Below are 23,226 nucleotides of genomic sequence, written 5' to 3' on the forward strand. Positions count from 1 at the left end.
ACCGAATTCTTATCATATGTGTCTGTTTATGTATGCTGAGGTTCTCTACGGGTCATAGCGTCACCAATATTATACCCGAGGTCACGCCCACTGAATTCCCGTTTCCTGGTGATTGGGAAATAACTCGATTTTCTGTAGAGGTAAGCACATTTTAAATTTCATTATGATTTATAATAAATCAGTCAATGTTACTTGTAGATGTTTGATGCTAATTTCATGATGACAATATCGTGAAATGCATTTTTTTTTATTAAAATTTTTTCCATAACCATGTTGCATGGCATGTGCAACTAGAACTGAATTTCATCATGTTCACATTGATCTGTGTTCTAAAATGTTGAAAATAAAATAAATATGATATACTTAATTGTATATCTGTGCATTTTTAGCTGATGATAAATACATGTACATCAGTACATGTGTTAGTTCATTTACTGCAAGGGTATGAGATGTTCAAAGTGTATTTTAATTATTAATTTCATCATGTTTTAGTGGTAACCATTGCATATTATAATGGTATAGTATGTATAACTTTGTATTTTGGAATGTTTTATACACTAACCTGATGTATGAATATGATAGACATAAAATATCAACCTGACTAAAAAAGTACCTTTATGAATAAATATACATTGTATAAAAATCAGAAAAGTATATAATAAATGTATGAAAAAGACAAATACAGAAATTAAAGACATTTTTACTGTTCAACTTTTATACTAAGCAAATTACTTTCTTATTTCTTCTTATGATGAAATGTACAGCAAAAAGTACCACATTGCATGGTATCAGCTTACAAAAACCTTTGCTAATGTTTAAATATAGGCTCAAACAAATGTTACATGTTTATGTCAGCAATTTATAAACTATATAAACAGTCGATACTCTCAAGGTAAACCATTAGTAAATGGCCACAAAAGTGCGTAAATTGAGGGGATAGACATAGTAGAGGAAAATCCATTTCTAAAAATAGCCATGACAGACTAGGTAGTATTTCACAACGTTTCACAAGTTGAAGCTTACTGTTGAATTTTACCTGCATTTCACTTCTGGAGTTTTATTCAGGTATAATATCTTAATTTACTTTCTGATCAATTTATCTTTTATTTAAAAAGGGAAGCTATATAATATATAACTTGCATGGCAATTAAATCATGATTGCCAATTGCAGTGTTTTCCCTTTATTTCAAAGTAAAGGGTTTAATATCAAATGTTGCAAGCTAAGAGTTGATGTTTGTGAACAGAATCTCTGTCAACCTTGCAAAAATTTTGGATTTCCAAGTGGCTTTTTTTCAATTGAAGCAGTCAATTTGGCCGGTAGCCATTTTTTATGGAAAACACTGCAATATTGCCTCAATTTAAATAATTTAAAATTATTATCTGGCTGATATATAGTTTATTCCAGTCATCCAAACTGTATTTTGATATAATATGTCGAAGTATATCAGTGATAAATTGGTGATCATGCAGAGACAAACCCAATTTAGATAATGTATTAATTAAATCAATTAACATAATGTCTAACACCTATATTCATGATATTAGGCATGCAGTTATAGACTTATAATCACAGATTATTAAAAAAAGAGCTACAAACAACACTATAATATATTTTGTTTAAAAATGCAAGCTAGTTTTCTATTTCTCAAAAAGAAGTTTTTTTGCAATTTTTAATTCAGTTAGTATTTGCAGTTCCATTAAGTATAAGTATTTACATGTGTCATTACCTGCAAACGTGACCCATCTAGTATACTTCAGTAAATATTTAATATAAACTCCATTCAACAAATCTTTAAAATTTAGAGTGAGTTTATGATTTACTTGTGCCCTTGAACAAATGTTCGGAGTGGTAATATCCTTTAATCAATAGAAAAAAATCTGTAAATATAGAGTTAACTAGAAAATATTCTGAAATTATATTTTTTAAAAAAGAGAGAACCCCAAAAATTGCTTGTTGACGTAACCCAGACTTGCACGAATGACAAGTCATAACCTGATTAAGTTTAAATATCTTTGGTGTTTGTATTTAAGACCTTAGTACAACAAGTCTGGAATAATTTCTGAAATCAACAATTCTAGCTGCATTTATGTCGACAAGGATATTGTAACTAATTGATGGTTCGTTCAATTTTGTAAAAGCAGTACTTTTAATCAGAAGTACATGAATTTAAAAGTTGGTACATTGATTTATCAGAGTGACTGAACTGACTGAACGATTTAAGGGTATTTTTGTTGTTATTAAAGGTATAACTAAATAGGTTGGCAGAACCTACACATATATTTACCTATAACAATTTGACCGACATAACATACCTGCAGGTCATATATTATTTGGGAGTTTGCCAGTTTTGTGATCTCTGTCTTTAAGGATTTAGTGTGCTTTTTAAAATGAAGAAATAGACTGAAAATATTTATTAATGAGTTATCTACACCTAGTAAGTTCTCTCTGTGCAGGGTTTAGAATTATGTAATTTGAGCTATAATTATTGATCAAATTACATAATTCTAAACCCTATTAACATATAACTCTGATTTTCTCATGTTTCTTTTTATAGTACGCATACATGTTAACCTATTGTGATGAAAAATAGGGAGATTCAGACCTCAAAAGCGGTAGCATTGCGCGCGTGTTGTTTAACGCTTGGATTATCGATATCTTTCATGTAATATACATGTATATTATAAGCCTTAAATGAAATCAGGTACCTACACTAATTAATCTTAAATATCAACAGCAAAGAAGAAGACAGAAACACCTTAAGTTTGACATAAATTGTACAAATTCAAATATTTTTCATGCTCATCATTTTGCTTGGATTGGCTGCTTTACTTAGCCTTTTGAAGAGTGATCTTTGCCTAGAAGCAATAATTCTGAATGTTCATTCAGTTTTTAAACAAAACAAATGATGACATGGTTTAATCTGCATCTAAAACAAGTTCCTATCTTTCGTTTTATAACTTATAAATCAGATTTCCCGCGATGATCGAAAACGAAAGTAGAGATGTGCCACATGGCTTGGTCAATCGAGTGATTTCTATTGACTTTATTGATAAAGTTGTGAGCTTCTGTGCTTTTAAAGACAATGTCAAATGTTTTCATCTAATTCTTAAAAGCTGTATCTCCTTTTTCATGGCAGGGATGTTGATTAATTTATCGTAACCAATGTTCTACTCTAAATCCATCCATTACTTTAAAATGAAAATACAATAAACTACAAACACACCATTTGGATATAGCAACGACACTCAGTAGCTTTATTTGTACAGTGTACATAACATATGTAAAATATGAAAATCAATTTGTATACATGTGTATGTTGGATTGAATAAATCATGATAAAATTTAAACTTTATCGTGCTCTACGTGTCATCCTAAACTGGTATTTAAACCACTATTCACCTCTTATATTGCCTTGGTAACGAGACCGGTTCTAAAGAACCACGTGATATTCACCAGGTATTCGAATGAAAACCTTGTAATTCCGAAAAAGTAATTCATTATCACACCAAGTAGAAATTGATTTCCGTCTAATTCGTTCCTCAAACGAAAGAAATCATATTAATCACTGGTAGTCTTGTGTTGTTGTCGTTGTCAAATCCGTGCTTGAAATCTACGGTGCGTCGATTTACCCAAAAGGACCCAAAAGGACCCAAAAGAACCCAAAAGGACCCAAAAGGAACCTAAAAGGACCCAAAAGGAACCCAAAAGGACCCAAAAGGAAATAAAGAACGACCCAAAAGGACTTGAAATAAAGAGAATAAATGGATATATAATAAATACTTTCATATTTTATTAAAACTAAAACTACTTTTTTAGGGTAAGTTTGTGTTTGGGGTGGGGTTGGGAGGTACCCCCCACCCCCCACACCCATCCCCGATACCACATGCCTAGAACATGTCATTAAATAAAACTTTATTTCTTTATTTATTAAATATCATATAGTAAGATATGATAAAACAAAGGAGAAAGAGAATAATTACATTGTACTTTGTTAATTTCAGCTAAAAGAAATCAAAGCGTATCTGGCCCGATTTAGTGTTTGATGTGTAATAAAAGTCGTATGTTATTTCTTTGAGAAAGTTGCAACAATATAAATGTATGTTTGGCAAACTTTTAGGTAAACTTATAATATAATATTCATAATTTAATTCAAATTATTAATTTTCAATGTATATTAATATATTTATTTGAGTCCTATTGATTTCCTTTTGGGTTCCTTTTGGGTTCCTTTTGGGTCCTTTTGGGTCCTTTTGGGTAAATCGACGCACCCTGAAATCTATGTACAAAAAAAGCGTTTGTATGATTCCGAGTCAAATCACGCGATATTTAGCGAGATTTTATGAGAGTGGCTTCAAAAATGGATACCCAAGCGAACCAAAAATTTGTAGAAAAGCGGTAGATTTCTGAATTAAATCGGTAGGCGGGAGATGGAGTGAAAAAGCAGTAGACTCCCGCCTAAATCGGGAGAGTTAACATGTATGAGTACGGTGCATTCATTTTTTAATGTAAAAATAGAATTTATCTTAATTAGTAACATGACAGAAATTTTGTAATTTATTGTATAATTATTGTTCATTTTATTATATCGGTGTTGGTAGAAAAATGGGATGATCAGAATTTGTACTAAATATAGTCACAAATAGGAGACCATAGATTGAAGCAGGAAATTTGATCGCAGTTGATGTGATAGACGTGTTAATTTGAATTTCACAGCAGTTTCTCAAGCATAAACACCCAGCCAGTAAAAGTTTAAAAGTTTCAACTTCATAACTTTAGTTGATATCACCAAGAAGCTCTGATAATCTGATATAGGCTTTATTGTTAGTTTTATTAACAGACTCTTTTATTTTGCTTTCAGAGAGAAGATAAGACACAATGGCTAAGAACCCCAGTGACAGTATCTACCGCATCCCCCCGTACTACTTCCTCCATGTCTTGGACCAGAATCTCAATGTCACACGGCTGGAGATCGGGCCCCAGACCTTCATCAGACAGGACAATGAGAGGTATCACTGGAATTATTAATCAAAGGGCTGTCAGGCTTTACCCTGTCTTAAATTTCTCTTATAGAAAAAGTGGGAAGATACTCATGTAGCAAGAAATTGGGATTTGCAGAGCAGACTCGAATTTCTTTGAAATGTATTTAGTGATCATTTGATTCATAAGAAAGCTCGGTTTTGATCTGGAGGTTTAAATGAGCTCAGCACAATGCTAATCATCATAAACTAGGATAATTAGACAATTTTATGAGATGCATTTATTTGTAATTCTGCTTAGGGTTGTGTATTATAATTTTTATCAATTCTCTACAGGGTCGTGTATGGCCCAGAAAAGATGATCACAGTGCCACCTAGGCACTACTGCATCATCGAAAACCCAGTGGTCAAGGACAAAGAAGGAAAGGTCATCTATGATGAGAGTGGTCAGTCTAAACTCAGTCACGCTGACCTTGAAATTCGTCTCTCCCAAGAACCCTTCCCACTTTACCCAGGGGAGGTCCTGAAACAGGTCGTGACCCCATTGAAGGTCATTCCTGCCAACTCAGCCCTGAGACTGCGGGCTGTCCTCGACTTTGAGGATGCCTCTGGAGAAAAGCGAGTGGCTGGGGATGAGTGGCTCTTTGAGGGACCAGGGACCTACATCCCTCAGAAGGAGGTGGTCATTGAGGAGACCATCAGGGCAACAGTCATCCGTCCAAATCAGGCCATCCGCCTCCGAGCCAGGAAGGAGACGATTGACAGGGAAGGCAAGGCCAGGGTGACGGGGGAGGAGTGGATCCATAAAAAGACAGGAGCGTACCTCCCAGGAGCATACGAGGAAGTGGTAGACATCGTCAACGCTTACGTACTCACAGAGAAGGTATGTACAAGTCATTTACAAATTACAAAAAAAAAAAGAAACAAAAGATATAGAATAAAAGAGTAAATTTTTTTTTGTTATCTAATCATCTGGTAAATTACAAGAGGGGATTTTAGAGCAAAATTTGCTGAATCCAGGAAGAAATTTGAAAATAGCACATTGACAAAACACTAGGTGATATAATGAAAAAAGTACAAAAACACTAATATAATGAAAAAAGTACATCACACATAGTCCAACCTATGCCATCCCTTCTATGAGCCTTTAAGTCTTTGAATACAGAGAGCTATACCGTTATAAATAAAAATTGTAAACTGTAATTAAAGTTCATAATATTATATCAGAGGGTTTTAATGATAATTTGTAAAGATTAACAGACATCAAACTTTTAGGTTGAAAATCAGTTTTTGGACAATTATTTTTAAACAATTTTATTTTGTTTGAATTTCCAGAAAGCTCTGCACATGAGGTCCTTGAGGACATTTAAAGATGAGTTTGGAGTGGTGAGGAAGAATGGAGAGGAATGGCTGATCACAATGAAAGAATCAGAGACGCATATTCCTGGCGTCTACGAAGAGGTACGTAAATCCCATAAGGAAGTCCGACCAACTTTTATATCTGCCAAAATTAGCTTGGATCCCAAGTACTGAACCAGGAAGTATTGAGTTAAAAATACCAGACATGTCAATAACACAGGTGTCTGTTACAGCCTTGAAACTTAATTGTTCTGGCCAAATTTAGAATTTATATCAGATCTTGATGTTTACAGCAATTTTAAAATACGTACATTAAAAAACAACTGAATTTGGTGCTTTTTTTTACTTGCTTGTAAATAATTGTAAAGGATTTAAACTATCTAACAAAAATAAGGTGCCATTTCAGGAAGAATTCAATAGTATTATAAAAAAAATCTACAGTATTTATCAAGAATTACAGGGGAAACAACTCTACATTTCGTCAAAATTTCTTGAAGCTATTTAGTATACATGCTTCATTAAATGAAAATTCTATGAAAACATGAAATGAAATATCCAGTTTAAAATTCATATGCACATTGAAACCACATACTCCTGTAGCAAATTGTATTACAAAGCACATAAGTTGCATAATGAGAATTGTTCAAGCATGCAGGGATTATCATTTTTGTAGGGCATTGTATAACAAATTACAAAAGGTGTACATTACATATAAAATTTGCGCATTAGGTTGTGCTGTGACAATATGAAGGTCAACTTAATTATGTACACATTATCTAATTTGTGAAAAATACAGAAGCACTTTAACAGAATTCTTTCAAAGTAAAGTAAATCTGACTAAATTACAAGCAGGAATCACATCTTTTATTTTCAATAAAATCATAAGAAATGGATACCCTGAAGATTTAAGATTTCCTCATGCAAAGAAAAGAAAAAATATGTAATATTTAAAGGTGGGAAACTAATTTACCATATTTACTGGACTATAACTTTTATTTGTTTTTCTAGGTTGTTGGAGTTGTAAACATTACAACTCTGACCTCCCGACAGTACTGTGTTATCCTTGACCCCTGTGATGAGTCAGGTCACCCACAGCTGGGAAGGAAGAAGCTGGTCAAGGTGAGAGGTCATGAACCCATGTACAGGTTCAAGTAACTTAATCATGAGTAATGGAGTAAACGGGAAGCCAAAATCTTTCAGTATATAATTGTTACTGAAAAAATTGTATGTTATTATGGATTTTCCAGTAGCTATTTATTATAAAGATAAGAAAGTTTAATATAAATCATGGCCTCGTGTAAAATGTAAAACTCTTTTGCTTAGTGTGAAGTAGTCCCACCTGGTTGCCTTGTTAACAGATTTCTTTTTCTTCATCAAATATTTATGCTTTGTTTTACAGGGTGAGCGTTCCTTTTTCTTGCTGCCAGGTGAGAGACTGATGAAGGGAATCCAGAATGTGTACGTCCTCGGTGAAGACGAGGGGCTCATTCTTCGCGCCACAGAGTCCTTCAAAGACGCAGAAACAGTACGCATTACTATTAATAAAGAAACAATTAAATTATGTTCTTAGGTAAAATGAATTCCTTTTTCCCTTTCAGTAACTTCATTTTGGGATAGCAGCATAGATATTAAAGTAATACACGCTATTTAACTTTCGTCACTTAAATTACGGTTTGAAATTTATACATTTTGATTTATCAAAGTTATGAATATCCTGTAAATTACACAATTGAAAAATGAAGGTCTCATAAAGCTGGCAAGTTATATTTATTTATTATCCTGCAATTAATGTAATACATCGGTTTAAATAAATGCATCACATGACAGCGTCGCTACTTTTAGATCCATATACAAAGATTGCGTCATGAAAAGGAGGTAGGTCATTTGGGATACAATAACTTTTGACATAGATGGCAAACGTTTTGCTCTTAAAGATACATGTACTTATCTTTTAATGTAACCAGTGTTATCCATTTACTCTGTAATGACAGATATTTAAGGAATGTTTTTAAGTTTTGTGTGAAATTCAGTTATTGATGTGTAAATCACACAGACTTGTCACCTAGGCATATTTCATGAAGTTTGCTAAAATCACCAAAAATATACTCAACGTTTGAATTTTTTGCTGCCCTATATTGTTACATTTTTACTAACGTTTCTGTAGATCATTGTGACGTCACATTAGCGCACGTTTCTCCATGTATACTTCCGCGCTTGAGTATACACAAAAATGGTATTCAAATCAAGTTCACAATTGGCTTACTACCATAAATACACAGCAGATGTAAATACATGTATTAATATTTTAGTCCAAGTGCAACGTACCCCCTCGTCTATGATTTCCTGCGGATATGCATATTTACATACTCTTTACACACTTCCTTCAACGATATATATGAAAAGACTGAATTCTTATTTATAGATATAGCGTACTTATTTTGTAATTACTACGACTTATTTTGTCAAACTTTGTGGAAAGTATGAATTTTTTTTATCATATTTCATGTTTCTCAAGTTATTTAATCATTTTGTTTCATGCAACAAATTTGGCATTTATATAGCGTGTATTTCTTTAACTATTCTCTCGTACAAAATATTATAATCTTCTGAATCAAGAATTAACCATCTTGAAAATTTTAAAGTTAAACCTTAAATGTCTTAGTAACCCAAAAGGTGAATTTTATTTGGACCATTAAAACTGACGTTAATAATATTGTGTCTGTGGTGTATTGACAGAATGAGGAGCTTCGCCCCGGAGACAGGTGGATGATCCGCGGACCTAAGGAGTACGTCCCCCCGGTAGAAGTGGAGGTCCTGATGAAGAGGACGGCCATTCCCCTGGACGAGAACGAGGGTATCTATGTCAGAGACATCAAGTCCGGAAAGGTCAGCTATAATTGTGTGTTGTCTTTGGGTTAGGGTTTTATTCTTAAGTTTCATTATATTGGATTATAATTTAATTCTGGTTGTAATGCTGTATTTGATTGGATAAAAAAATTACTTTATATTGTATAAAATGGGTGCCAGCTTTGTCATAATTACTTGTGTCAAAAACGTATCAATCTGCCTGACATTGCATTCAAATTTTGTACAAATTGAAGTCATTTATTAAGAACAATCATCTTTTTTTCTTGCACGAAATGAATGAAAATTAAATTATATGGAATGAATTTAATAGTTACCCATTTTACACAGTATAAACTGGATTGGAACAGTTCATATCTAAATTTTTGAAATTTATTTACATGTCCTTAAATGCTTGTTCAATGCTTCAAGTAGATATTTGATATTTCAATATTTATATTGGGTGTGTGACAGGTGAGAGACGTAAAAGGAGAAACTTACATGCTGAGTCATGATGAAGAACTCTGGGAAAAGGAACTTCCTCCTGCTGTGGAGACTCTACTAATGGCAGGAAAAGACCCCCTGGCTGACCGCGGTGACCGCACTAAGGGAGGTGAGAAGGGGGAGAAACGAGACAAGACAAGGGTGGTAACCTTCAGAGTCCCCCATAATGCAGCAGTACAGATCTACGACTACAAAGAGAAGAAAGCCAGGTAACAAAATGTTCTGTCTTCTGTTCTTAGAGTAAAAGGACCGTTATTTTGAGCAACTAGAATTCAGAAATTCTCTTGATAGGTTCTCTTTAATACACTGTTAAAATATCATTCTTCATTATCATTATACTGGGTACATCCATGAAAAAGGATTTTCGAACCTGACTTAAAAAATATTTTAAGGACACACCATTCAAAATTTCATGAAAAAAGTTTATTTAAAATTGTAAAATACTTTTACTCATGAAAACAGTTTATTTAGAATTGTAAAATACTTACCGGTTTACCAAGTCTTGGAGAACATTTTACAATTGCCTCCTTGTTTTCTGTATAGAGTGATCTTCGGACCTGAGTTGGTGATGCTTGGTCCAGATGAACAGTTCACTCAGCTCTCCCTGTCTGGAGGGAAACCCAAGAAACCAAATGTCATCAAATCCCTGTGTCTTCTGCTGGGACCCGACTTCTGTACAGACATCATCACCGTGGAGACGGCTGACCATGCCAGGCTCTCCCTACAGCTGTCCTACAACTGGCACTTCGAGGTCAAGGACAAGAAAGATGTGATAGATGCTGCCAAGATTTTCAGTGTCCCTGACTTTGTGGGAGATGCTTGTAAGGCCATTGCTTCCAGGGTCAGAGGAGCTGTTGCTCAAGTTCAGTTTGATGATTTCCACAAGGTATGTTCTCCAAAGTTTATCAAGGTTTCTCAGCAGTTTGTGTAAATTTTTGGAGAAATTTATACTTTGCTAATTTGAAATATTTAATGAGCTGTATCTCTGTGTTATAGAATTCTGCTAGAATCATCAGGTCATCTGTGTTTGGGATTGATGACAAGGATAAGGTTCGAGATCAGTTCAAATTCCCCCAAAACAATCTTTGTGTTACAAGCATTGACATTCAGTCTGTTGAGCCTGTTGACCAGAGGACCAGGGATGCTCTGATGAAGTCTGTTCAGTTGGCTATCGAGATCACCACCAACTCACAGGAAGCCGCAGCTCGCCACGAAGCTGAGCGTCTGGAACAGGAGGCCAAAGGTCGTCTGGAGCGCCAGAAGATTACAGATGAGGCTGAAGCTGAGAAGGCAAGGAAGGAACTGCTTGAGCTCCAGGCCAATAGTGCTGCAGTAGAGAGCACAGGTCAGGCCAAGGCCGAGGCCCAGAGTAGAGCCGAGGCAGCAAGAATCGAGGGAGAGGCAGCAGTAGAACAGGCCAAACTCAAGGCACAGGCCATGAAGATTGAGGCTGTAAGTAACTGTCATCAACAAAATTCATTAAATGATTCAAAATTTTCCTTTATATTTGTAACTAAAAAGCATTTTACCTTAATTACCTCCTTCACATTTCAAAAGTGAAAAAAAGGCTTATATGTTTATTTAGTGTATACTGCCACCAAAATTAATTTCAAAATTATTTGTTCTCAGGAATCTGAACTGGAGAGACTTACAAGAGCTAGAGAGGCAGAGCTTAAGTTCCTTGCAGAGCAGAACGATTTGGAGCTCAGCAAATCTCGAGAGGTGTCTGAGATTGAGACGTCCAAATTCAAGAGTCAGGTGGATGCTATCGGAGCCCAGACTCTCCAGGCCATTGCCACCGCTGGACCAGAGATGCAGGTCAAACTGCTGTCTGCTCTTGGCCTGAAATCTACTCTGATTACAGACGGAAACAGCCCTATCAACCTCTTCAACACGGCTAATGGTATTGTGGGAGGAATGGTCCCAGCCAAAAGGTCGCGCCGCTCTCCACCAGAGTCTGATGATGAATAGACAAAGGACTGAGGATTTTTTAATGCAGTTCAGAGTGCAATGATTGAGTGTTGAAACATTGTGTTTATGTGTAGAAGTAGGTGTTATTCATTTCTGTAATGCATGACACATAAAACTTAATGTATATATACAAAGAAATTTAATATCATGGCAGCCTACTATTGTGTATTTTTGCTATGTTGGAACATCATCATTTTTATTTTTTCATTTGTGTACCTAATTTATAGTATTTTCATATTAATATAATATCCGTTAACTGTGATAATATGGAAACCAATTATACTTTTGTTGTTATTTGTGATAGGGTAACTTTTTTTGAGAGTTTGAATTTGATTTCTGCACATTTAATGTTTTGCAGACACTAGAATTTTACCATGTACACACTGTTTAAACGCAAGCTGTGTACAGAGTAAAATGCATTTTTTGTTAGATGCTGTCTTTGTAAATTCTATTTTCTTTCATTTTTATAGATATACACCTTTTTCTGTTGAAATTTGTACTAATTTATAAATGCCCTTAAAATTTATGTTGTATTTTGTTATTGTTTACTTTTTGAGAGTTTCAGAACCTGCCAATCGGGTGTTGAGTAAGAATTTTTTGCAGACAGACACGAAAAAATCTAGAAACTGTATACCCCCACAGGGCATAAAAACTAGATAGACATTCAACAAGAACCCCTTTCCTCATAGTGACTTTTAATGGGGTGGAGGTGGGGGCGGGGATGGTAATAAAATATTTTTTAACCATGAATAATTTCAAGTTCCATTTTCATGCCCCCCTTAATTAAAGATTGAACTTTGAGTTTGACCCACTTTTACAAAAAAAAAAAAAAAAAAAAAAAAAAAAACAAACTTTAACCTTCACCATAACTTTTGAACAGTTAGCACTGGGCCTTTCATATTTCTCAGGTATATTCCTTGTTACAAGACCTTCCTTTGGATGCCAACAATTTTGACCTTTGGACCTTGACCCTAAAGTTTGACCCACATGTAGTTAATCTATCATGAAAAATGGTTGAATTTTGTTGAAAATTCATCCTTTTTGACACTCTTGATTTCTGAGAAAAAAAATTTTTCAAATTTTATAAAATTTTCTGTCAGTTGATGCAAATTTCCCATTATAATGCTGCACAATAAACTTTAAAGTTATTCTTTTAATGCTAATTAATGGTTGATACTTTCACAAGAGTGAAGAAACATAAATAATAAGAGATAACAGAGCTCACCTCAACGAATGTTGTTTATAAGTAAGGTCTACGGCAAAGTCCCACAATTAACTAACATTCTAGAAGTTTACATCCCAAAATGCAAATTTTTTTAAATTTTGATCTGATAGGAATAGACATATCCAAAAACTTCAAACTAGTCACCCATCAAGAAAATTAATGTAATTCAAAAGTTTGAGAGTGTTCATCCCTTGATGCATCATCTATGCAAGTTTGATTTATATAGGCCTTATAGTTTATTGGTGATAGACCTGCGCCCATAACTTTTACCTGATCCATTATCTGGAAAATGTATGTCGGATCCAGCATCCAAAGCAAGCCCATTAGTGTGCATCCTTAGATGCATCATTTATGAAAGTTTGCTCAAACATAGGACATGATATACTTGCTTTAGAAGAACCTGCTCCAAAAACTCTAACCTGTTCACTCATCCATAAAATATAGGTTAGATTCGACATCCAAAGTAAGCCCATTTGTGTGTCTCCTTAGATGTTTCATCCATGCGAGTTGCTTAACATAGCATGGCTCATATACTGAGTAGTTATTTGGAACTGAGACCTGCATGAAAAAATAACCTTTTCACTCATCCAGAAATGAAGGTCAGATCCAGCATTTTCTATGACATCAGCAGTTTATGACTCCCAACCACATCTTGCACAGATGGGTTTATAGGACGTGCAGCAGTAAAACTGATAAGCCTAATCTTCAATATTGATTATTTTCTTTCATAAAAGGTACAATTCAGCTCATGGAAATGCAAGAATTTGCATCATGTCCTAGCTGCAGAACTGTAGCGTTATGTATTTATATATTAGTCTTTGACCATGATGCTACAGATCCCGCAATGCAAAAATTATGCAGTTTACGGAGACATTATCACAAACAGGCACGTAGCAACCGGGGGGCCAGAGGGGGCCTGGTCCCCCCACTTTTTTCGCCAACATTACCTTTACTATAGAATATGTCCTTTGAAAAGATGGTTGGCCCCCCACTTTTTATCACAGTATATTCATAGCAGGGAAATATAGAAAGGACTTGGAAGTTAAAGGAAGTTGGCCCTGCAAAAAGTTACCCCCCCCCCCCCCACCACCACCACCACCACCACCACGAAATAGGATTTTGGAGTTTGTGCAATTTTTCGTTTTTTTTTTTTTTTTTTTTTTTTTTTGCTTGTCAACTTTTTTTTTAGGTAACTAAAAAAAATTTTCTCAGGTTGGCCCCCCCCCCCACTTTCAAAATCGATGCTACGTGCCTGCCAAACAATGCGCAAAAAAACATGCAATGTAAATTGTACATTTTTTTTTCATTGCGGGATCTGTAGCGTTATGGTTAAAGACTAATACTAGTATATAAAACCATAACGCTACAGTTCTGCGGCTAATCCTGTCCCTGCTTGCAGGTCTTGAGACCCATACGTCCTCTGCCTGATTAAATACTGTGAAATCACTAATTTTCGTGAGGTATAATTTTCGTGGTTTTCAAGGTATGAAGAAATCCACGAATTTATGTCCACCACGAAATGCAATTTCTCACATGTATTACTACCGATCAATTCGATCTTCATCCACGAAATCAAATCCCCATGAACCATGCAATAAATACTCCTCAAACTACGAAAATCTGCCCCCTCGAAAATATGTGATTTTACAGTACACTCTCTTCAGATGGATCCGAACCTTCCCTGGATGTTTTACCCCCTAGATCATAAAATCCTCTAGTTGGATCAACCATTATTGCCTAACCAAACAGCGCTTTTACTGTAGTATGTGCCAGGCCCAGCACAATGAATTTTCGACCACTTCAGTCCACAGGTGCTTGAGGACAGGACCCCCCCCCCCTTTCGATATAGAACCTTGCGCCTTTTTTCTCAAAAATTATCTTTCAATGTCATATTATATTTGTGATTTAAAATCTATATCAACAATTCGAAAAATTACCTAAAACAAAGTTAACGTTTTATAATTCTACCCTACATTCGATGTATAAAAATCAACATATAGAGTGGGGTCAAAAATTTTATAAAATGTTAGTTTAAGCTTTTCTGAATAATCAGAATTGATAGGATAGATTATATCACAAATGTTTCATCAATATATAATTTATGTGAAAAAAAGTCTAGAAGGCCCGGGGGTCTATATTGCTTGGGAGGGGGGTGTCCTGTCCTCAAGCACCTATGTTTCAGTCAGATGTCGTACAGCAGCTCTCCACAATGATTAAACCATTCCTAAAGTCTGGAACAGCTTCCACACAGACTGAGCTGCATGGGAAATTCCTGCAACCGACCTATTACAGGAAACAGCAACTCCTTCCCCTTCTTCCTGCAGGCATCAATAGTTTTTTTCACCCTTCAAAACAATGTTGACAACACGCGACTTCTTGCTGCTGCTCCTTTTCCTGTTCTCTCTTTTTCCTTCGGTTTTCAAGTGATTGAAGGTCTTCACACCACTGCGTACCCAGGAGAATTTCACTTGTAGTTGAAAGTAAAAGAATATGAACATGGTGTTGTATTAAACAATATAAAAAGTAGATAATATTTGTTAGGAATAAAAATGGTTTGGACTCTAACTTGAAATTACACTTAATGCGAAATTGGACCCTTAGTAGTCTTCAAAAAAATTATTCACAATTGTTGCAGGGGCGTAGTATCCGGGGGGGCCAGGGGGGGGGGGCCTGGCCCCCCCACTTATTTTCCCAACCTTACTTACACTATAGGAAATGTTAATTCAAAGCCTGTTTGGCCCCCCCACTTTTAGAAATGTACCGAAAATGTAGTATACTAAAAGTAGTTGACACTGAAAAAGAGTTTACCTACCCCCCCCCCCCCCCCCGAAACAGGATTTTCGACTTCGGGCAACTTTTACCTTCTTTTTTTTTTTTTTTTTCTTTTGCTTGTCAACTTTTTCAGGTAAGTAAAAAAAATTTTTTCTCTGCCTGGCCCCCCCACTTTCAAAAACGATGCTACGCCACTGTGTTGCAACCCTCACGAAAAACTGTGCCTAGATTCCTTAACTGTAACATATCAAGTTTTCTTCTTTTTCCACAGAAAGCTGTACTTAATTTTAGACTGTTAGCGTGATGTTAATTCTTTTCTAGAATTCTCTCCATGCTCAGATATTCTCTTGTAAGTTTACAAAGGGCAAGTTGCAGTCCTCATCAGTCTCAATTCTTTTCTCGCACTTTTCTTAGCGCCTTAATTCTCTCCGTGCCAGGAGGTACACAAAGTCTGATAGTCTCATGAACACTTTTTTATATTGTTGTTGTACTCAACTTGTTTTGATTTCGACAAGTATATTTAACCAACACCACTTTTGCCGAAGAAATCATTTTATAACTCTCAAAATTCAATCTCAATGAATACTTGTCACACAAATGCTAAATTTTGTCATCATTCAAGAGTATTATTTCTTGAAGGTTTTCAACTGCTGCAGCACACAAAATTCATATCAAAGGAAATATCTCATACACGCGAATAGGATTTCCCGCCTCAATGTCATTAAAATTACAATCGGGTTCGATGATCAAGAAAATTGTACTCAGCTCATTTCCTGCCTTCATTTTCTGATTTTCGGAAACTCTGTGGTAACAGGAGTCTATTCTGATTAGAGTAAGTAATGCTGTTTAACCCTAATCAGTTATTGCTATTTTAATCAGTTAGGCCCTAATTCAATTGGTGAAGTTTTTGTTATAAAAATGAAATAATTAATATGCAAAACTTTAACTGTTAAAATTTTTACATTTTTCATAACATTTTGTATAATTTATGCACTCAATATGCACTGAAATTTTTAGACAATTAGCCCCTTCACGATAACTGCGGTACTAATCTTTTGCAGGGCAAATTCCTAACAATTGGTGAAGTTTTTGTTGATAGATAATTAAATGACGTACACAATTACTTTTACGTCATATTTCAACGAAATATATAATTTTGCCGGGTGCGTCGATTTACCCAAATGGACCCAAATGAACCCAAATGACGACCCAAATGGACCCAAATGGACTTAGTTGGCGACCCAAATGGACGAAATTATGATGAAATAGTAATTTAATGGCATTATCCTGTTATTGACTTCGCGAAGTCAATAAGTTTTACGTTGTTGACGTTAACGTCAAATTCATCCCAGGTCATTTTTATACTTCCAACATTCTCAGATTTTCATATCACTTATAACAGTTTCAATGCTGGTGTCGTAATGTTCACATTGTTTACAACTATTTTACCCACTGAAGTGAATCAAATAACAGGAGTAGATATATCGTTCGACAAGGGTATTTAAAGCCTTTGTATTTCACCATGAAGCGAATCACATAACGGGAGTAAATAGCGACGCAAGTAAAGCCCAGAACTAATTTGATTCGCGAATCAAATAACAGGAGTATATATAGAGAGACGGAGGTACTATTTAAAGTGTATGTATTTCACTGAAAGCGTATCAAATAACAGGAGTATATATAGAGAGACAGATATCATTCTAAAAGGTACAAGAAGGGGAAAATTTCCCCGGGAAAAGGGTTTCTTTGGGGGAGAGATAAAATAAAAATGGGGCTTGGTTTTTTTGGGGGGATCATTCTTAAAAATGCACGTTTTAATGAAAAGCGAATCAAATAACAGGAGTAAATAGCGACGCAAGTAAAGCCCAGAACTAATTTGATTCGCGAATCAAATAACAGGAGTATATATAGAGAGACGGAGGTACTATTTAAAGTGTATGTATTTCACTGAAAGCGTATCAAATAACAGGAGTATATATAGAGAGACGGATATCATTCTAAAAGGTACAAGAAGGGGAAGATTTCCCTGGGAAAAGGGTTTCTTTGGGGGAGAGATAAAATAAAATGGGGCTTGGTTTTTTTTTTTTGGGGGGGGGGATCTTTCTTAAAAATGCACGTTTTAATGAAAAACGAATCAAATAACAGGAGTAAATAGCGACGCATGTAAGCCTAGAACTAATTTGATTTGTTCCATTTATGCATTATTATTATTATAGAATAAACGGAATAAAGTCATAAAAGTAAGGTGCAAGAATTCATAATTTGGTTTATTCCATTTATGCATTATTATTATAAAAAATAAACGGATTAAAGCCATAAAATTAAAGTACAAGAAATCATAATTTGGTTTATTCCGTTCATGTATTTCTCCAAATATGTCGCCATAAGGAATAAACGGATTAAAGCCATAAAATTAAAGTACAAGAAATCATAATTTTGGTTTATTCCGTTTATGCATTTCTCCAAAATATGTCGCCATAAGGAATAAACGGGATAAAACCATAAAATTAAAGTACAAGAAATCATAATTTGGTTTATTCCGTTCATGTATTTCTCCAAATATGTCGCCATAAGGAATAAACGGATTAAAGCCATAAAATTAAAGTACAAGAAATCATAATTTTGGCTTATTCCTTTTATGCATTTCTCCAAAATATGTCGCCATAAGGAATAAACGGAATAAAGCCATAAAATTAAAGTACAAGAAATCATAATTTGGTTTATTCCGTTCATGTATTTCTCCAAATATGTCGCCATAAGGAATAAACGGATTAAAGCCATAAAAGTAAGGTGCAAGAAATCATAATTTGGTTTATTCCGTTTATGCATTTCTCCAAATATGTCGCCAAAAGGAATAAACAGAATAAAACCATAAAATTAAAGTACAATGTATCATTATTTGGTTTATTCCGTTTCTGTATTTCTCCAAAATATGCCGCCAAAAGGAATAAACGGAATAAAGCCATTAAATTAAGATGAAATAAATTTAATAGCAAACAGGTCATCATTGTCTTATGTAGTTATTGTCTATATTTAGGCAATTCTTACATCGGGGAAAAAAGTAAAATCACGTAAGAACCCAAAGGTTAGAATTTGACGTTAACGTCAACAACGTCAAACTTATTGACTTCGCGAAGTCATTAACAGGATAATGCCAATTTAATTATTTATAGTGATGTAGCATCGTTTTTGAAAGTGTGTGTGTGGGGGGGGGGGGGGGGGCTTTTCAATGAACATTTTTAGTAGTAAAAAGTTATCTCTGGAAAATAGGTGGGGGTGGCCCTCCTGTTGGTACGTACCTGATTTACTCAAAAAGATTAAAACTTTGTGAAACTTTCCGATTGGTAAACTCTTATATTTTAAAATAATTCGCTTAGATGTAATGAATAAAGTACACATTTTTGCCTATACAATATTTTGAATTTTTGTGATAAACATAAAACACATTCAGCAGCTTTTATTTTATTTATTCTGAATATTCAGCGATATTAATATCTAAATGCAAAAATAAATAATTTTATTTTAGGCCAAAAAAAATAATAGTCTTGTTACTTGCTACCAGCCTGAAAAAAATAGGGTCGGTAGGTAGGAAAATTATTTTATTTTTTAAATTTATTTTATTTTTTCCAAAGGTATTTTTTGGATTTGAACTACTATAAAACCAAATAAAACATGTCATAGCTAGGTCAATTTTATCTTTTGAAAAGAAATTTCATGTCTTTTGATGCACAACTCAAGTGGAATTTTACAAAAGAACATATTTTAAACATATATTTCATGAAATAGAATTTGAATATATACTTTTTTCACTTCTGGATCATAAAATTCCTGCAATTTTCATGTTTTTCCCCAAAAGCACAGGGTTCGACACTAACATTTTTACCTTGGTGGACCGCTGGTCCACTTGTCAAAAATTTTTGGTGGACCTTCTTAATATCTGGTGGACCTTTATAAATGTTTGAATTAATGAATGAATCATTACACAAGGCGTTAATTAAAACTAACTGTAATATATATATCGATTCCAGACAGACTTATAAAGTATAAATCTAACCAGTCAACAAAATCAAATTCATATTAAGGACTAGTCAGTTTTTTTTCAGAAATATTTTAAAACTTAAAAAAAAACTATTAATCTATAAACCAAAGAAATATTTAAATAATTATCATTAAGGTACAATGGTGAAAACCTTCATTTATTTCGCTTCTACAGGTAGATTGAATTTAAAACTCCAATTATTAATTAATTTGTTTAATTATTAAACAAGTGAATTTTTCATGTATCCATGGCTAGGTCATTTTTTTACTACGGAGCAAGACTGACATAGGTACATGTATCTGTATTAATAAATCATTTTCTAAATTTATTATTTATTCACATAAGTAGTGATATAATATGTATATCAAGAAAAGAAAATGAAACTGCAGGTAATAGTTTATTTAATGTAAATTATGACTGTTTGAACATCTATTTAAAAAAAACAATGCATAAGTGCAGCTGTCAATCAACTCTAATTATCTCCAACAGTGTGCGTTCAGGCGTGAAGCGATTTCCTGTTACCCAGTGAAATTTTCACACCTTTCTGTGCATTACGTAAACAGGGGAGAGACTGGCTAATTTGGCACGGATTTTTCATGTTTATTCACGGTCCGTGTTGAATGTCCTTGCATCTCAATATTATTGTTATTATTGGAATTATCAATTTTACATGTAAAATATATCAAGTTACTTGCCCCCCACCCCACCCCCACCTCATTACCTAAACATTATTTACATGTATATTTAATTCTTGTATAATAAAAGTATGGAGGAATTAATAATTTGAGTTACGGATTTCGATTTAAAGAAAAAGAAATCCTGAAATTTCACTGTCTTTAAATATGGTGTTTAAATTTTAAGTGGACCGACGGTCCACCTAGTCCTGAACATTTGGTGGACCTTCCAATTTTTTGGTGGACTCGGGCCGCCGGTCTACCGTTAGTGTCGAACCCTGAAAAGCAGAAAAAAACTTTAGGGTCGGGTGCAAAAAAATAGGGTAGGTCGGGTAGCAGGAAACAAGACTTTTTTTATTTTTGGCCTTAAATGTATAGATGCATTCTAGTTTTGAAATAAAGTCTACAGAAGTCCATTTGGGTCCATTTGGGTCGCCATTTAGGTCCATTTGGGTAAATCGACATGCCGAATTTTGCCCTGCAAAAGCGGCGCGTAGATTTACCCAAATGGAAACAAATGGACCCAAATGGAAACACAAATGGAAATCAAATGGAATATCAAACATGTATTATTGTATTTTAATACTTATTTAAAATGATGAAAATAATGAACTTACAGTTACAAATGGATTTTTTTTAAAATTATTAATCTCTAATATTGTATTTTGAAGCATGAAGTTTTGATAGTATTCTATATATCGGCAAAATTATTTGAGTTTCCATTTGGGTCCATTTGGGTTCCATTTGGGTCCATTTGGGTAAATCGACGCACCCCTGCAAAAGAGTAGTACCGCAGTTATCGTGAAAGGGTCTATAGCAAGTCTCGTCACAGGCATCTTTACAGGGGGTAGAATTTTTCGATATCTTGCTTATTGATAATCTCAGAGAAATCCGTAGTGTTGGAGACTAAAAATTTTGGTCTGGTGAGTGGTCTCTTTCCATAGAGACACCCAGGGACCTATGTACTAATAGTGTAAAGGTCCCTGAGACACCAGACCAAAATTTAGTCTCAACGGATTCGCTGAGAAAGTTTTTGAGCGACTGATTGATAAAAACTCAGGTGCCTGTGCTCGAATTTTTTCAAATATATGTCACAGATGGTGAAAAATCAGGTCTCAGCTGGGAATCGAACCTAGGGCCTCTGAGTGACCTATTTCTTAAAATTTTATCATTTACTTTGTCAATAGCATGGATATTTTATTAACTGCCTAAAATAATCTTAATGAAACCCTGTCAATTGACATGCCTTCAGTCTTTTAGATATGATGACACAAAGGTACCGGTAGATCTATAGGCTACTACGACAGCATTGGAAAGTTCATCAGGAAAGTGATAAGAACCCCTTCAGCCTATTTTTATGTAAAAATTACAATAATTTCTTTTGGAAATCAAAATTCTTGTTAACATTTTCAGTAGGGTGCAAGTGACTGAAGATGAAGACTGTTCCCAGATCTCTGCTCCTGCTGGGTGTGCTGACAGCCTTGACCCTGTTTATCTTTGCCTACCTCTCCAAGAAAGTCGACCATTTTCAACAACAAGAATTATTAAAGGAAGATATTTCATCAACAACTCATGATAGGTTTGACAAAATGACAAACACGACTAATCATGTGTTATCTGCTGCGATGAGGATCTCAGAGCGAGGACAGAAAGCATTGTTTGTGACTCTGATAAATGACGCCTTTCTTCCTTTCACCTTCAGCTGGCTGTGTAACACACAGGGGATGGGAATCCACAACCAGGTTCTCTTTATCACAGGAGATAAAGAAAGTGCAAGGAAAATCAATGAGAAATGGCCAGCGGTCACTGCAGTTTATCTGGACGGGGTTCACTCGGGGAACCAGGAGTACAGCCACGTGGGGTACGTGGAGATGATGGTTCGCAGGTCTGAGATTCTTCTGCAGATTCTGGAGAAAAATATTCCAATTTTTTTGTTCGAAGTAGACTGCATGTGGATTAGGAACCCTCTTAAAAATCTCCAGAGTTACTCTGATGTTGATATGGTTGTTAATGCAGTGTCTGAAAGAAGTAAGATAATTGCTGGAGGATTTCTGTATCTGCATCCAACTGAAGCCTCAAAACAAGTGTGGAGAGCACTGACCAAACAATTAACAGATCTAAGAAAGAAGATTAAAAACTCACCAGACACAAAGCTTATTAGTGAATCGGAGAATGACCAAATATACCTATCTCAACTTGTGTTTTCAAATTATGGAGGACTGAAGTTCAAAATTCTATCCACACAAGAATATGCCGATGGGAAATGGTACAAACTTTCAAAGGAAAAAAGAGAACAACTAAAACCTTATCTGATAAACAATAACTGGGTCATAGGGAATGCAGCCAAGATCAAAAGAGCAAAGGAATGGGGACATTGGTTTCTGAAGGACTCTGGGGAATGTGACCAGGACAGGGTCCAGAGGGTTGTAGGGCAGGGCCTTGTGTGAAACGAATGCATGGAAACTACATGTACTCTACAGTGATCCTTAGTTTATCAAAGAAATTTCTGTTTTTTGGAGGGGAGGGGGGTAAAAATTGTATGCTTCTTTTGTTTTCTACATTTATATTCTTAATTCATTTTTGGTATCAGTAAAATGACTTCATTATGAAGAATGCACTTCTTAAATACATTCTTAAATACATTAAAATGATTTGTTTGTTCTCTGTTTGTTCTCTTTCATTTCACAGAAAACATACACCATGCATGATGAAGTAAATAGTAAAAGTAAATTGTTAAAGTAAATAGCCTTGTATTTTTAAATCATCTCGTTTTATATACTTTTAAATCATCTAGTTTTATAAAAGATTTAATTACACTCTTTCTTCAAGTTAGTTCTTGTTAATGCAACTATTTCATATGA

The 23,226-nt window shown here is 34.7% G+C and overlaps 2 protein-coding genes across 3 annotated transcripts; both read left to right on the plus strand.

Annotated features, from left to right (window-relative positions):
- Nucleotides 1-11: 11 nt before the first annotated feature.
- LOC134249690 (major vault protein-like) lies at nucleotides 12-12,181 on the plus strand. 2 transcript variants are annotated; one of them, XM_062732023.1, is made up of 11 exons: nucleotides 12-140; nucleotides 4,860-5,007; nucleotides 5,314-5,860; nucleotides 6,313-6,438; nucleotides 7,345-7,455; nucleotides 7,736-7,861; nucleotides 9,073-9,222; nucleotides 9,655-9,893; nucleotides 10,228-10,570; nucleotides 10,681-11,136; nucleotides 11,314-12,181. In XM_062732023.1, exons 2-11 carry the CDS (start codon nucleotides 4,877-4,879, stop codon nucleotides 11,653-11,655), a joined length of 2,571 nt encoding a protein of 856 aa, XP_062588007.1. In that variant the 5' UTR covers nucleotides 12-140; nucleotides 4,860-4,876; the 3' UTR covers nucleotides 11,656-12,181. The 2 variants fall into 2 exon arrangements, with proteins under 2 accessions (XP_062588007.1, XP_062588006.1); XM_062732022.1 differs by lacking the exon at nucleotides 12-140 and adding an exon at nucleotides 896-1,065.
- Nucleotides 12,182-16,468: 4,287 nt separating this feature from the next.
- Nucleotides 16,469-23,027, plus strand: LOC134249719 (uncharacterized). The gene is made up of 2 exons (XM_062732067.1): nucleotides 16,469-16,484; nucleotides 21,779-23,027. The coding sequence occupies exon 2, from the start codon at nucleotides 21,799-21,801 to the stop codon at nucleotides 22,810-22,812; it is 1,014 nt and encodes a 337-aa protein (XP_062588051.1). The 5' UTR covers nucleotides 16,469-16,484; nucleotides 21,779-21,798; the 3' UTR covers nucleotides 22,813-23,027.
- The last annotated feature ends 199 nt before the right edge of the window (nucleotides 23,028-23,226 follow it).

Source organism: Saccostrea cucullata, unplaced genomic scaffold (assembly GCF_032062105.1).
Source record: "Saccostrea cucullata isolate Sc308-1 unplaced genomic scaffold, CSIRO_AGI_Scuc_v1 ctg305, whole genome shotgun sequence".
NCBI classification, from domain to species: domain Eukaryota; kingdom Metazoa; phylum Mollusca; class Bivalvia; order Ostreida; family Ostreidae; genus Saccostrea; species Saccostrea cuccullata.

Excerpts from the sequence above, each read along its gene's own strand:
- LOC134249719 (XM_062732067.1), top strand. The coding sequence starts at position 21,799 with ATGAAGACTGTTCCCAGATCTCTGCTCCTGCTGGGTGTGCTGACAGCC.
- LOC134249690 (XM_062732023.1), top strand. The coding sequence starts at position 4,877 with ATGGCTAAGAACCCCAGTGACAGTATCTACCGCATCCCCCCGTACTAC. Across the intron at positions 7,862-9,072 it reads CCTTCAAAGACGCAGAAACA|AATGAGGAGCTTCGCCCCGG; the intron begins GTACGCATTACT and ends GTGTATTGACAG. Across the intron at positions 11,137-11,313 it reads AGGCCATGAAGATTGAGGCT|GAATCTGAACTGGAGAGACT; the intron begins GTAAGTAACTGT and ends ATTTGTTCTCAG.